The 15,638-nt window shown below is 40.3% G+C and overlaps 2 protein-coding genes across 2 annotated transcripts; one reads left to right on the top strand and one right to left on the bottom strand.

The window, feature by feature from the left end:
- Window positions 1–838: 838 nt before the first annotated feature.
- cript (cysteine-rich PDZ-binding protein) lies at window positions 839–9,897 on the bottom strand. The gene is made up of 5 exons (XM_031750730.2): window positions 9,764–9,897; window positions 9,450–9,515; window positions 4,111–4,165; window positions 3,844–3,947; window positions 839–1,169 (listed from the first exon to the last, which is right to left on the bottom strand). Exons 1-5 carry the CDS (start codon window positions 9,777–9,779, stop codon window positions 1,105–1,107), a joined length of 306 nt encoding a protein of 101 aa, XP_031606590.1. The 5' UTR covers window positions 9,780–9,897; the 3' UTR covers window positions 839–1,104.
- Window positions 9,898–11,466: 1,569 nt separating this feature from the next.
- Window positions 11,467–15,489, top strand: pigf (phosphatidylinositol glycan anchor biosynthesis, class F). Its single transcript, XM_031750692.2, has 5 exons — window positions 11,467–11,850; window positions 12,489–12,580; window positions 12,969–13,085; window positions 13,192–13,300; window positions 15,145–15,489. Exons 1-5 carry the CDS (start codon window positions 11,623–11,625, stop codon window positions 15,256–15,258), a joined length of 660 nt encoding a protein of 219 aa, XP_031606552.1. The 5' UTR covers window positions 11,467–11,622; the 3' UTR covers window positions 15,259–15,489.
- The last annotated feature ends 149 nt before the right edge of the window (window positions 15,490–15,638 follow it).

Below are 15,638 nucleotides of genomic sequence, written 5' to 3'. Positions count from 1 at the left end.
GAATGCATCCAGACTTTTTAAAGCTAGAGCCACTTTATGTCTCAGTATGGAGACATAAAGTGGCACACGAAATCACTTAGGTACGAGTATGTGACTCAGATTTCCTGTTAGTGGGAATAATGGGAACAGAGATAATATAGTTTTGTAGTTTTAATTAGTTTGTATTTTATTTCATGACTGATTGTTTTTCAGCTCAATTTAGTTTAGGGTCATTTTATTTCAGTTTTCAATATTTAGGTTTAGTTATTAGGTTCAGTTTTCCATTTTTAAATATTTCTTTTGTCATGGGCATGATTTACTAATATTAATGTCTTATTTAACTTACATCTTATTAACATATACATTTAGCCTGGGTTTAGTTCAATGAATAACATGGATTTGTTAGAACATTTCCCTTGTCCAGAATTATATAACTGTCTCTTGATAATGTTTTTTGTATTTTAAAGCTCTGCTAAACAGAGCCATGAACAGCTGACTCATTTACATCAGTCATATCTAAGAGTTACCTGCTGTAGATTACCCAGAAACTAAGGCCGTTTGTATCTTTTTGACCGGCAGTATAAATCAATAAGGACACGTTAAAAAAAGTGCGCACATGTTGCTGAAGGCCTGGGGGAGAGCGAGCCCTTTAAATATCAACTGAGGAGCTTGTGAACTCTAACCTCTTTTTCTGAAAGCAATTGAGGGGATGGGGGGGTGGCAGAGGGGTCACACCTGACCGTTTCCAAATATGATTATGTCAGAATAAACTGATTATTTCAGGCATATGAGACAAATGTGCGTCACAGGCTAAATTTAAACTCTGTATGTCTGAAGGCAAGGAGACAAAACGACCCGGTCAGATGTCCTCATAGTGGAAGCTTTATTTCACATAACAAAAGCAGCACGCCATAAATTACATACAGAAATTAACATTTTGAAAAGGAAACGACTGAATTTAAAATACAGGAAAGGTCTGAGAGTGTTGACCGCAGAAACAGGCGATAACAGGTGGTGTATTTAGAGATGGCCTGCGCATGGCCACTGTAACAGCTCCAGCAAACAAAGCCATCTTTTTTTCGGTCCGTTTTTCACGTGTGGAGCCTCTCTCTGATCAGCATGCAGTTACACAGATGTCTGTTTGTAGTTCTTGGTGTCCAAAACCTTCTTTCCACACATTGCACAGATTCCTGGACACAACAGAGAGAGAAAAGAACAACGCAAAAATGGTGTAAGCAAGCATCATTATTTTATCAGAGTTTTTTGGCTTCTTTGGGGCAGCAGAACTGAACTGTGAACAGAAAACAGCAGCATCAGCTCTGTCTATCAAACTAATGAGTGTAAGTTAAATATTAACTCTCCTGTAACTGTGCTTTTTGATCACATCAATTCCTGAGGAAGACCAGAGGTCCTTTTATCTGCAATATGCCCCAGCTCAGGGTTCCAGACTCCAAAAACAATCTGGTGGAAAATCTGGGGACATTATTGTTTCTCCAGGGAGTTCTTACTGTCCTGCTGAAAGCATGTTTTTCTCTCATTTTCCCTGTTCAATGACAGAAAAAGCACAAAGGGCAGGCAAATAAGAAATGACAGTAGAGACCTAAAATTTTGCATAATTCTGATGAAGAAGTGCATATTTCCTTAAAGTTTTTTCCCCAGGAAAATGTGAGGCATCTGATGAAATGACCGATAGTCAAAACAGAAGGTCAAAAGCACAACTTCTCCAAGGCATTATAATGAGCCTATTCAAATGGCGGCCCGCGGGCCACATGCGGCCCAGAAGCAACGTGCGAGTGGCCCTGCCTGTACGTCCTGGCGGAAACACAGAGAAAACGCAAAAAATTAATTAATTAATTAATTTAAAAAAAATAGGAAAAATTAAAAATTCCTACAGCGTAGTGTAGACTGTGAATGCAACACTCGTAGTAGCCTAGCAATGTTTAACCCACAATGCACCGTGATGTAAACATATTAAACTATCATCGTAATATCTGATGCGACAACAGCATGTCTTTCTCAGTCCACAAGCGTAAAATTGACAATGAAAACCGTCGGTTTAACCCTGCCTGGCCTGACAAATACTTATTCATTTTACCGCCAAATCCAAATGCCAAACCTATGTGTTTAATTTGCAGTGAGTGTGTTGCGGTACTTACGAAGGCACCACAATGACAAACACCAGACTTTCTACACAAACTTTCCAGAGCAATCTCATGAGAGGGCTGCAAAAGTACAGTTTAATTGCGAGTTTAATAATCTTACAACCGGAGTTGTACTACCATGGTGAGGGTCCTGTACAGCCCAAGAGAGAGCTGCAGCAGCTTCCCTTTGTGTTTGCTTCTTGGAAAAGAAGAAAAGGTCTTTCACAGATTCTGAAACAGTGAAATACTGCATGCTGGCCGTGGTGGATGCGGTGATAAGTGACGAAAAAATTAAAGTGTGACATCTGCTATTAAAAACGTACCCCTGTCAGACAGTTCAAATATTCGTAGAGTTGAAGTTCTGGCGTCAGACAAGTTTGAAATGCTGTTAGATGACCTGAAGAAAACTGATGTAATGTCTATAGCAGGAGATGGGTTCACAGACAGAACTGATAATGCACAGTTGGGCATATATGTCCGTTTTTTGGATGCAAAATTGCTCGGCTTACTACCGTTAGAGGGCCACACAGCTGGCGAAATAATGTTTGAGAAGATTTCAGCTCTTTTTGAGGAAAATGGTCTGGATATGAAGCGTGTCTGTATACTTGTGATGGATAGGGCTCTATCCATGGCAGGAAAAGTGAGTGGTCAGTAAAATATTTATTTTAATTTGAAAGGGAATTATCAAAATGGTTTTTTTTATTATTTCAAATGTGCAAAAAAATAGTTTAGTTATAGCTCCCTTTTTTTTTTTAAATGGACCTTTTGGTGTGCATTTGTGAGAGGTCACCAGATTTACAGGGGAAAAAGGAATAAAAAATTACTTGTTTTTCAATACAGTTGTGTAGGTTTGAAACTGATCATGATCTGCTGCTTACTGGCTGCAAAAAAATATCTGACCCAGATAAATTCCTCGGTTTGAAAATCTGGCCCAACTAACTTCTTAGTTAAATAACCATGCATTATAAGAATACATAGCTGATTTGACCTCACTTTCATGTTAAAGTTTCCAAAAACATCCAAGCCTCAAGCAGGCTGTTCTTTTGTAACCCTGTTGTTGAATTCGTATTTGCCGAACCACGTGGGAATGAGGCTGTCATCCACTGTACTTTGCCCTACTCATCCTTTGTATTTGTTATTATATTTGCTCCTTGCTTCTTTATCTGGCCTGATAACCTGTAGCCACACAGGACCATGTAAGTAACATGAAGATCGACATATCTATACCTTTTGAGACGTTATGTCTTTTGTATTATCTACTGTAAACAGCTAGCACTGTCAGCCATGCTACCTTTAACTAATCTTCTTGAAAGATAAAATCTTAGACCACTCAGTGTAATGGCAAATGCTGACTTCAGCACTACGGAAGAGGGACAGTTCATGGATCTGACTGACTCAACAACAAAGATCTAGTCTAAGACCTTTAGTAGATATAAAATAGATTAAAGAGGGGGAAAAGCCCACCGGCAGGTCAGAGTCCTCTAACATTCCCAGCTTTTGCCACATCCTAATCTGAGTTGCTTAATGGTTTTCACAGCTTAAAGCTGTGAAGAAAAGCAGGACTACAAGTATAATGTTTACAAAGAAGATCTGTGTATTGATCTGTGTATCATGCAGAGAGGCAGTTTTGTTAGAATCTGCTGAAAGCAATAAATGCATCCCAACAATCAAAGTTTTGGACCCGCAGTAGGATTCCTGCATGATAAGCAGTGCGACTTTGTACCTTTCTTGTATGCACAGCCCTGGCAGTAGTGTGATCCAGCCTGATGAACTGAGCTCTTGCAGATCCTGCAGATAGCAAAGCCGGACTTGCTGTAAGGGTCGAACCTGTGATGGGAAAGAATTATAGACGCATAACTACAGATGCAGTAAAGTTGATTAGCCATGTTAGTGGCATGGCTGTAATGAATAAGCAAGTTAAAATTGTGATTTTCATGCAAGAAAGTATGTAGCTCTTGTATGTGAAAATAGAGACCCTGATGGCGCTCACCTGGCTTTCTTAGAAGTCAACATCTTATTCTCATTTAGTTTGCGCCCACCACTCTCTGATTGGAAAAAGCAGAAAGGATCCAATTAAGCATCATCATTAAAGTAACATCACATTAAAACCACAAAGCTTCTGTGCAGGCCGGTGGTCCTGTATCACCACTCAGCCTACACTTGTGAAAAGAAAGTGCCCCTTCTGTCAGTTCTAAGCTTTTTCAGATCAGGACATCAATAAAAACTTCAAACACAACATTAGATGAACAACAACACATCTTACACCGTGTGATTGTTTCCTTGAACAAAAACTAAGCAAAAATGCATAAATGGTGTGTAAAAACAACATGATTCAGGCATGCGTTTATGCATAGTGACATTCCCATTAGGTAGAGGTCTGGACTTTGACTGGGCCATTGCAAAACCTTGATTGTTTTACTTTTCAGACATTCAGCTGTAGATTCACTGCTGCACTTGGGATCATTGTCCTGTTGCATCAGCCAGATTTTAGCTGTTGGACAGAGGGCCTCACAGATAAGTCTATGATCAACTCAATGACTGCAAGGTGACCAGGCCCTGTGGCTGCAAAACAACCCCAGATCATCACTCCTTCCCCATCGTGTTTGTGCTGATATGTTGTGTTTGGTTTTCTCCATGCACAGTGTTATGCATTATGGCTATTCTTTTTCTTTTTCTTTTTTTTTTTTGTCTGTCCCATTTGGTTCTTTAGCCGTCAGAATTGTTGTCTGAAGACCAACAAGGATACCAAATGGATTTATTTTGCCAAATGGATCATCATGGCATTGCCGTATTGGTCCATTTGATCAAACTTTGTTGTTATTATTTACTTTATTTTCAGTTGTTACAGATGGGACAGACATGACTGGGGGATAGGAAAGGGAGAAAGAAAGAGAGGAAGGAAAAGAAAAACAGAAGGGAAAAGGGACAGTGAGAAAGGGCACTTACAAAGACAAAGAGAAAAAAAAAATCTCCTGGATCACCTGTTGAGAGAAAAAGAAGAGAAAACAAGCAAAAAAAACAAAAAACAAAGCAACATACTAAACACAACACCATCACGTTAATCTAGCTAAGTGTGAACAGCAGTAAATACTAAATATTGAAAGTTGTTGTGCAGCACGCCTTAGGACAGACAGCGCACAATGTGCTTTGAAGTAGCAGCTAAGAAAGGTGTAGTTTATGTCTACGAACAGTGAACACCCGTGTGCACACCTGTGTGGATCAGCGCGCTTGTATACAAAAGGTTTCCCCATGTAACGGTCTGCTAGAGGGTGTGGAGGGCCATAGCCCCGTCCCCCAGGGCATGAAGCAGGCATGGAGGAGATCCAGGCTCCAGACATCCAGAGGCCCCAGAGTGCGAGAGCCCAAGGAGGACCACCGGAGGGGCATCCGTGCCACCCTCCTGGGAAGGGCTGAGGAGATCCCCAGACGAGGGGTCACCCAGTAGCCACGGAGCAGAAGCCAGAGGGGGCTGCACCAGCGTGCCCGCAGGCTCTGCCGGCAGCCAGCTGTGCCAGAGTGAACCCAGTTGCAGGCCCGAGGCCGAGGCCGAGGCCCCTTTGCCCCGGAAGAGGCCTGACCGAGCGACAGGCACCAGGCCCCGCCAAGTAGCCACCGGGAGTGAGCTGGTGCATACCTGAGCGCCCAGCCCCGGACACCAAGAACCACCAACGCACCAACCCCTGAGGGCATCAGTTACCGGCAGGGAGTGTGGTGAGGGAGATAGCCTCCACACTTTGGAGGGCCTGGGAGTTCCCAGGAGGTGGAGTCTAAGACCCGACCTGACATATAGACACAGACAAACAGGCAAACACAGACACAAACATGCTTTCCCACCCTCATGCACACATATACAAACACTCAGCACTCACCCAACGTAGGGATAGACATACATGGACATGTACACACAATCATACTCCCCAAACATACTCTATACCCCGGGTCCAGGTACCCTCGCCCCCAGAGAGGCAAACGGCACCCAGACCCTTTATGGCTATTCTGATCTCTTCTATGCAAAGGACCTTGCTCCAGAAGTCTTTTGGTTTGTTCAGATGCAACTTGGCAAACCTAAGCTGTGCTGCCATGTTTGTGTTAGAGAAAAGAGGCTTTCTTCTGGTCTTGTGTGAATTTGCAGGCACATTCATTCCTGGGAAGATTGAATGTTTTCCACTTTATAATAATTTTTAATCACTGTAGAATGATCAAACCATAAACAGACTGATGAACAGCAACAAATGCTTCTCTAAGGTCATTGCTGACGTCTTTCTTCCTTGGCATCATGTTAAAATACACCTGAATGCTCCAGACAGGCAAACTGCTAAAACCTATGCTTTTATAGAGATGCTCACACTTGTTGATGATCAAACCAAAACTAAATGGATTTGATTATCAGTCCCTGAATGCTACCTACCCTCTTAATTCCTTAATTTTTTACAGGATTGCAGGATTGTAGTAAAGGAATAAATTATGCAGAACTGACATTTTTCTTTGTGCTTCTGTGCTTTTGCACAGGAAAGATGAGCGAGGTTATTGGTAATGTCAGCCATGTGCTAACTGTCTAATTTTACTTATACAGCACGGTGTTTGGCCAAAAAAAGTTGTTTAGCCCATGCAACAGGGACAGTGATTGATTAATGTACTGTGATCCACTCTCAGATACTGTTTAGATAGCTGTTTGGGGAGTTTATTTCCCACTTCCAATATGAAGAGAAAGGTTATACAAGCCAGGAAGCACTGGATCTCAGTTAACCGTTCTCATAGAGCAATGATTGATATCAGCTAAGTGGGTAAAAATCTTTATTCTTTCCTTTCATGTTTTTTTCTGTAATTACTAGTAATGGATGCTAATAAGATGCTTTCTTGAGAGTAGCTTTACATTAAAAGTTATAGCCTTATAGTTATAGCCTTCATCAAGTCCTCAGTGCTTAGGCTCAGTGGAGTTCACCTTACAATAACAACACATTTGCTCTGTGTGATTAGCACATCATAGCTGCAGATCTCAGGCCATCTAGCAGTGTTTTCCTAACCACTTATCCAACTGTCATAGCGTGAGAGACACGGTACAGCAAACACAGCCAACACAGAGAGACAACTTTTCACTCTCAAATCCACATCTACAACTGATTTATAGTCAACCTAACAAGCATGTTATCATACTGTGGAAGACACATCAACTCCCAGAAGAAGTTTGAACCCAGAACCTTCTTGTAGTGTGGTGACAGTGCTAACCACTGTACCACACTAATCTCAGGGCAAACCCGGTATTTCCTTGTTTCTCACTTCAGCAGCACTTATATAAACAATTAATGGTTAAAGAGTGTCATCTAGTGGTAAGAATTTAGTTGAAGTTTACTTTAAGAGTTAAATTCTAAAAATTGGACTAAAATGAGAACTTTTAAAGTTCATAGAGTCACATTATAACATGTATAAATGTTTAAAACATATTCAACCATTTAAAAAAGTTTACTTGCTAATCTCATGATACATCAGTGCAGTTCTTTATATGTCTGCTATGCCCTCCGATTGTTTGGCCACTTCATGAAAGACAGCTGCTCTCGCCTGTCTTTGTTGCAGTTCTCCCACACCTGACTGCCAGAGCCGTATGGGATTATGCTTGTTTATAAAATCCATGTAATTAGCTCCAGCAGCAAGTGCCCCTTTGCATTTAGTCACCAAGCTAAGAGATGCATGTTGATTCAGGATTACTTATAGTGATTTTGGGAGTTGAACTGTGGCAAACCTGTGGGACCTGCTCTGTTCTGTTGTGTTTGGTTAAACTTGTCTGTATGTTAGCAGAAGCTTTTGTGGCCAGGCAGGGAGCGTAGGCTTTGTATTTGTGCTTTGACATGTAACTTGGTGCTTCTTTTCTTTTTTAGCAATAAAAATAAGTAGTTTTTTTTCTGTTTACTTTATTATTGTAAATTGATTGTAAATAAATGCCTTGTTTGTTCGACAATCTTGTATGAATGTTTGTGATTTGGTCTGCTGGTATGTTATGTTGTACTCCATGCCCTCCATAAACTGCAGATAAAAGCCCTTTAGATATGCAAGTCAGAGATGATTGTAGGCTTATATTCTTGAGTTACTATCACTGGTTTTAAAGAAAAGAAAAGAAAAGAAAAGAAAATTGGATATCAGGTCATCTCCAAAGTACATGTATGTACATTGTGAATAATAGTAATAGTAATTTTGGACTTTAAATTATTTCTTTCAACTGTTCCTTTTCCAAGGGAATAATTGTACAGAACACATCTTGAATGACTTTAAAAAAACAAACAAACAAAAAAACAAGAACTGGGTGCACAGGTTTGGATTTTCTATAATCCACACAGGGTCAAAAGTATACATACAGGATCAAAAATATACACACACTATCATAAGTTTTTCATTAAATGTTGCTGAATGTTCTACAATGTATTTTAACCTGACAAGGCCAAAACTTCTTAACTCCTCCTCAGTGATCATGATTGACTACAACTGGTAGTTTCGCTTTGCTAACACAAAAATAATTTGTTTTACAACACTCATTGGAGTCATCAATACTCAGAACAATAGGAAAGTCAAAAGAACTCGGTGAAGATCTAAAAAGCAGAACTGTAGATTTACAAAATTAGGTACTTTTCTTGGAGCAATTTTAAACAACTGTGGACTCCAAAATCGTCAGTTCAAACAACTGTAGGTAAATACAAACTACTTACATGTGCTACCACTTTGCCAAGGTTTGAATGAGGACGGAAACGAGGAATCACCAAGGCACAAGATTGGTCATGAACTAGAAACTTTTCGAACACCATCGTTCATTTGAAGTGACTTTTATACTGCAAAGGACTGGTGGTAGCATAATGCTGCCAGTGATACTGGTAGACTGCATAAGGTGGATGGAATCAAATAAGGAGCCAGAACTATGCCACAAACCATATTCTTATTTTTCTTTTGTTTGTTTTAAGTCATTCAAGATATGTGCTGTACTATTATTCCACCCTATAAAAGCAACAAGGTTAAAGAAATCATTAAAAGCCCCAACTTCATGTTCATGAACGTATTTAAACTACTTTCCTTGAGTCACTTAGTATATAATGATTTATTTTTAATATTTTAAGTCAATGCTCCTAAGAATGTACATAAAGCCAAGAGAAATCACACACTAACTGAACGCTATTTCAGGTTTTGGTTTAAAAGCTTAATCCCCCCCCCCCGTTGTATTATCTGTATCTTTTCTGTTGTTTTTAATTGTGATCTTTCTATTTAATCTTCCAAAACTTCCAGCAGCCCTTGCACACTGGTGACATTATGCCATTGAACTGAAAGAAATCCAGATTTTACTCTGTTCACCTGTTGTATTCCGGGCTCCATCCTTCCAGGTGTCAGGAGTGATGACCTTACCGAGCTTCTTCTCACCTGGAGATAAAAAGCAACGCAGCATATGTAACAAAAGCAACGCAGTGGATTTAAAGGAAATAAGCCTAGAAGGTGAAGGTATGTTTTCCTGAACCAAAACAACAGTGAGGACAGTAATAACAACAGTTAGCATCACATAGCGTTAGCCAGCTTTCTAAGGATCATCGAGCTTCTCTTAACGGGAAAAAAGACATTAGAATTGAAGATCTAAAATAAATTAAGTGATAGGAGAATGGCGAGATACCTACACTTTTCACAAACCATTGTCCTTCTTTGTTTGTTAAAATAGAAGCAGAAGCGTTAGCTGCGTTTAGCTTTCTCTGTTAATGTAAACTTCCGGTCGTTACTTCCGTTTCCTTGCAGCTCGCAAGCGATTGATTGGTTAAAGCCTAGATTTCAAATCTCAGATGCCATTGGTTAGCTTTACTGCGCTTCGGCGAGGGTCCAAGTAACCCGTTCTGTGATTGGTTGCAGTTTCCCCTGTAAAGTGTAAAGTGGAGGAAAACCTGTAAGTTTTCTTTAAAAATTAAAAGTTTGCAGCTGCATTATTTCACACGTGTGAATATAACGTGTGAAATATAACGTATGAAATACGTGTGAAATAATTAAATCCAATAAATAATAATAAAAAACGTTTAAAGCTTACAAACAGTAGGCGACTATAGCAGTCAGGCAGAGATAGTTTAAAGAACACTGAAGAATCTCATTTTTCTATTTCCCGTCAGAATAACGTTATAGCAGTGAAAGTAGAAAAAGAATGGCCCTCACTGATAAATAGTGGTTCACATCTAGCTACATGTGACAGTGTTCACATGTTCTGATTAAATAGGGAAACTGATTAAATAAAGGATTATGTTCAAACAAGTATACCACAAACATACAATTTGTTTTCAACAAAAAAAATCTGTGGTAAAAGGGGCTTAAAACAAAATCCACAATAATAATAAAATGAACGATGGTTTATGGATGTAGTAAAGGAGGACAGGGTGGAGAGGGTTGGTGTGACAGATGAGCAGGGTAGTGGTAGGATGAGATGGAGGCAGATGATCCACAGACCCATAAAGGGAGCAGCTGAGAGATCTGAAAATGGATTAGAAAATGTTCTACACAAATATAAAAACACAAAAGTCTCAATGACTACTTTGTCACTTTGGATTGAATTACACTGGACCGATTGCTTTGGCCCAGGTCTCACATGTGAAAGATGAGAAAAGTCCATCTCCCACCAACCATTCTCACCACCTACTACAGAGGGAGTATCAAGAGCATCCTGAGCAGCTGCATGACTGTCTGGTATGGAAACTGCACCGTGTTAGATCGCAAGACCATACAGCGTAAAGTGAGAACAGCTGAGAAGATCACTGGAGCCTGTCTTCCCTCCAACACAGACACTTATTGAATCAACTGCATCCACAAACCCACCAGCATTGTGGAGGACCCCACACACCCCTCACACACACTCTTCACCCTCCTGCTTTCTGGTAAGACATACCGAAGCACTCACGCCCTCAGTGCCAGACTACAAAACAGTTTCTTCCTCCAAGCTGTCAGACTCCTGAATACTCAGAGACAAGACTGTCACACCCACACACCTTTATACATTCCATTACCTCAAGTACTTATTGCACAATGCTAAAGTCTTTTTGTAAAACACAATGTCATTATTGCACCATCTTGTGTCTGTATGGTTCTGCTCTATCTGGTGTCGCACTGTTTTTTTGCCATTTTTGCACACTTGCACTTTAATTAGTCCTGTGTTGATTTACTGTTATATGTAGCACCATGGTCTTGGATGAAAGCTTTTTCGTTTCACTGTGGCAGCAACAAATGTATACTAAATGCATGGCTGTCTGTAATATATTTAAAGTTGTTAAAACTATAACGTACTTTTATTGAACTTTGTCTTGCCTCATCTACAAGGAGTAAGTATTGTACTTTTATTTTGAAGTGAAAGCGGAAGTGAGCATGGTTCCATGTTTACGGAAACAAGGTCAAGCGATTCATCTATGGATGCTACCTGTGCTACAAATCCAGCGTTACGTTGAGGTTTAAAGTGTTTTGTGTTCAATTTGTCGGCGTCCTGTTGTAGTTCGCTACAGCCTTCACAATGTGGGACCATGAAATCAGAGCCATGGCGTCCACTCACGCTATAATCGCCGCTTCGGTGTTCATGGCGACGGTGCTACCTGCTGTGCTCGTACCGGGCTTCTCGGTGTACGGCGCACACCTGCTGTGGCTCTACTCGGTGTCCGCTGCGGTCACCGCGGTCAGCGTGGCCGTGTTCTGGCTGCTCGGGATCACACCGCCCGCCAAGAAGCACACGCTGGGATACAAGGTGCTGATAACACTTTAATAATGATGGAGTGGTGTGTGCAGTGCCACATGGGCTGTTTAATTTTTTTTTTTAAAGTACAATCAATGCAGTTTTTAAAAGATGGTTTCATTTGTTAAGGGGGAAAAGCGATCCAAACCGACCTGGCCCTATGTGAAACACTAATTGCCCCATTCAGATTTTGTCTTGCTAGTCCACAGAATATTTTCCCAAAATTCTAAGGGGATCAATAAGATGCTGTTTGGCAAATATGAGACAAGCCTTTGTTTTAAATTTGGTCAGCAGTGGTTTTGTCCTTGGATCTCGTCCATGGATGCCATTTTTGCCCAGTCTTTGTGTGTGGTTTGTGGATTGTGGTGTAATGTGTTGCTCTTAGACTACTCCACTTTGTCAGACAGACTCTGTTCAAGTGATATTTTAATTCAACACGTCTGGCAGTAATCAGGCCAGGGTATGGCAAGTAAAATTAAAGTTGCCTTTCCAAAAAAAGAAAAACATCTTGACTTATTTGTATATAAATTAATGTGAGTACTTGACTCTTGCATGTTCATCAAACCAAGATCTTTTTTTTCCCAGGAAGTGATCTTTTTATATCTGGATCTTAAAGGTTTGACTGTTTTCTCGCTGTTTTTTTTCTGCAGCTGTCGAGGTTGCTTCGCTCCTGCCTGTACTTCTTCCTGTCGTGCCTGTTCTTCCACACTGTTGTTGTCTTATACGGAGCTCCACTGATCGAGTGAGTTGTTGTTTTGGCTCGTGTTTACATGTATGTGTTTAACAGAGGTTGATAAAGAGAGACGCAGAGAGCAGAGATCGCCACAGTAATACACAATAAACTAAGGATCCATGGAAGGATCACACATAAAAGAATGAAAACAGCAGGCAACTACAGAAATCTTCAAACCCTGAAATGATTCTGTCACTTATAAAAAGTCAAGTGAACTGAATTTCCCAGAGGAACCCACCCGAGGGATTAATAAAGTTTCATCTAATCTAATCTAAAGTGTTTTACTTTGTCTCTGCTTGCTTTTTTATGTGCTTTTTTTTTAAAACAAAAAACAAAACTGTCAATAACGCTCTTATTGTAGTTGTCGTTGATACCGTGAACCTATCATTTCTTACAGATCTGCCTTAGAAACATTCTCCCTTGCTGTGCTGCTGACTTCGTTAACCACGCTGAGGTGTCTCTGTGTCCTCGGCCCCAACGTCCAGGCCTGGATACGAGTCTTCAGTCGCCACGGGTAAGGCTGAAATCATTTTCCTTCTTTTTTTTTCCTCCTGGCTTTTCACATGACTCTGTGTTGAAGATAGTAACTGTTCTTGCTTTTTCTTTGTCTCTGGCTCCAGAGCTATGTCTGTGTGGGACACCTGTCTGCAGATCACTGTGGCCTGCACACTTGTTGGAGCCTGGGTCGGAGCATTCCCCATACCTCTGGACTGGGATAGGCCCTGGCAGGTAATTCTATGCATGGACAAAGCGTATACTCTTGGATTTGTATCCTCACATTAGGTCTTATACAATCTGTGACCTAACCCAGCAAACATTTTGACTTTGAGTAATGGATCGGCTTACAGTCCACGTTTAAACCTGGTTCAAAAATTCTTCAGCAATTCAAAGTTGTGCTGACATCGCCTTCTGATGGACGTGTAGTTCTTGAACACTGCTTGAACAACCTCTTTCGATTTTATAGCAAAGGCACGTTTGTGTACTTTTAAAACTTTTATGAAAGATACTCCGAAGAGTATTTTATATCTCACTGGTCTAACTAATCAATAACGAATTCCTTTGTCAGTTTGTGTGTTCTTGTCTCTCCAACCAGAGATATAATTGTAGGAAACAAAGAAGAGGCACTAAGAGAAAGGAGTCAAGGCATTTTGCCATTTTGCCATAATCAGACATCATTGCTTGGACGCCTCAGTCAGCACCCATATCAATTCAATATGACATGTAGCATGTGACTTTTTTATGTTTAGGCTCCTTTTTCATTAAATTACATGCTACAGTTTAATAAACGGGTTCCTGATATTTCCTCTACACACATTCATTTCATTTAGATAAAAATAACCCAAGAACTGGCTCAGTCAGTAGTCTGGCTGTGGCACTTTGTAAGCAAATTAGCTGGCAATGAAGGTACATTCAGTACTTTTTCTTTCCCCAAGTGTCGACGCAGCAGATGGATCTACGTGTTTAATTTGGCACAGATTTTGTGCCAGATGCCCTTCCTGACACAACCTTCACATTTATCTGAGCTTGTGACCCCGAGGCTGGGTTTGTGTCTTCTGGTCTGAAACCAGGGATCTTTTCCATCCCTGGTTTCATTTGTTAACCACTAAAGCACGGAGAATCAAATATCAATTTTAAATTTTTTTGCAAATAAAATGAATATTTCTTGCTTTGGAAGAGAGAGTCTGACTAAATCTCTAATCCACTGTATGTAGAAATGTTCTCTATCCACAGTGGAGTTTTTGCTCTTAAGACAGGGAACTAACACGACCATTTAAACCATATTACCCGCGAAGCCTCTCTTAGATTTTTCTGAGGTTTTCTCAAATGACTGCTGGATTCACAAAGGCCTCTTAACTGCATGGACTTGTAAATTACTGGTTTCATTTTGATGAATGGAGGAGGTGGATGTCCTTGTGTTTTCATTATTCCATTAAAAATACCTTTAAAGTGACCTTAAATGGGTACTTATCTGCTTTGTTAGTTGGTGAGTAGCAAAAGTGTTGTAGAAGGGAAAAAAGGAAGAGAAAACAACAGTAAAAAAATTGGAATACACATGTATTAATAGCAGCAACATCAGGCTGATGCTCTGTAGTGACAGAAGTAAAGATTGTCTTTCAAAAGCAGGAATGAAATGATAGGTTGCTATGGTGATATATAACACAAGTGTGCCAGAGGATGATACTGGGCACTAACCTGCATGAAGCCGGTGTGGTAGCTGTCAGAGTGAAAAAGCTGGTGTAAATTACACATTTTTTTTTTTTTTTTTTTTTTTGTAGCTGATTTAAGTTGTTAACTTCCAAATTCTCCATCACGATGATTTTTTTTTTTAAGCACTGGACAGAATAATCAGCCAATGAATAATGAATTAGATTGTTTTTTTTAATGGAAAATGGAACACATTAAAGTTATAATTGCACAGGGAATTCTGTGTAAAATGACTGAAGGAAAATGCAGAGGTAATTGGGGTGTAACTCAAATTGACAGGGAGTTCAGCTTCTCTTTGATGTATCGGACCAGTGTCAGGCTTTTAGTGAACAATCATGCTCACTTTTCTACTACTTCTGTTTTTGTAGGTCTGGCCTGTTTCCTGCAGTTTTGGCTCTTTGTTCGGCTACTTGACCGGGCTTGTTGCCGCTCCAGCGTGGATCCATTATAACCGCAAACAGCTCACATACAAGTGCAAGTGATAGTCAGACACACGTGTATTATGCCTGTGCTTGTGCGAATGTATCCACGATGGTGTGACTCCTCATCCTGCTGAATTTCTCTCACTTTTTATTATTTATTTGGGAGCATTCACCCCCTTTGCAGCCTGTAGGGTTGTGAGGCAGTTTTGTAACAGCTCAGAGGTATTATTTTGTACACGTGATGGCTGAAACTGAATATTTTTAAACGTAATAAAATATTTTCTTCGGTAACAATGTGTATTTACTTGTGAAATTGGGCGATTAAAGCTATTCGACGTCAGTGATGTGTCGCTGAAAAACCTGCAGGTGGTGCTGTTGGTTCGCCACCTGTGTGTGTTTATGTGAAGGTGAGTAGAGTTTTAATGAAAACAAGAGACTGA

This window comes from Oreochromis aureus, linkage group 8 (genome assembly GCF_013358895.1).
Source record: "Oreochromis aureus strain Israel breed Guangdong linkage group 8, ZZ_aureus, whole genome shotgun sequence".
Lineage (NCBI taxonomy): Eukaryota > Metazoa > Chordata > Actinopteri > Cichliformes > Cichlidae > Oreochromis > Oreochromis aureus.
Note: the sequence above shows the minus strand (reverse complement) of the source record. Positions and strands in the feature narration are given on the sequence as shown.

Excerpts from the sequence above, each read along its gene's own strand:
- pigf (XM_031750692.2), top strand. The coding sequence starts at position 11,623 with ATGTGGGACCATGAAATCAGAGCCATGGCGTCCACTCACGCTATAATC. Across the intron at positions 11,851-12,488 it reads AGCACACGCTGGGATACAAG|CTGTCGAGGTTGCTTCGCTC; the intron begins GTGCTGATAACA and ends TTTTTTCTGCAG. Across the intron at positions 13,301-15,144 it reads ACTGGGATAGGCCCTGGCAG|GTCTGGCCTGTTTCCTGCAG; the intron begins GTAATTCTATGC and ends CTGTTTTTGTAG.
- cript (XM_031750730.2), bottom strand. Across the intron at positions 3,948-4,110 it reads TTGACTTCTAAGAAAGCCAG|GTTCGACCCTTACAGCAAGT; the intron begins GTGAGCGCCATC and ends TTCCCATCACAG. Across the intron at positions 1,170-3,843 it reads GGGCTGTGCATACAAGAAAG|GAATCTGTGCAATGTGTGGA; the intron begins GTACAAAGTCGC and ends TGTTGTGTCCAG.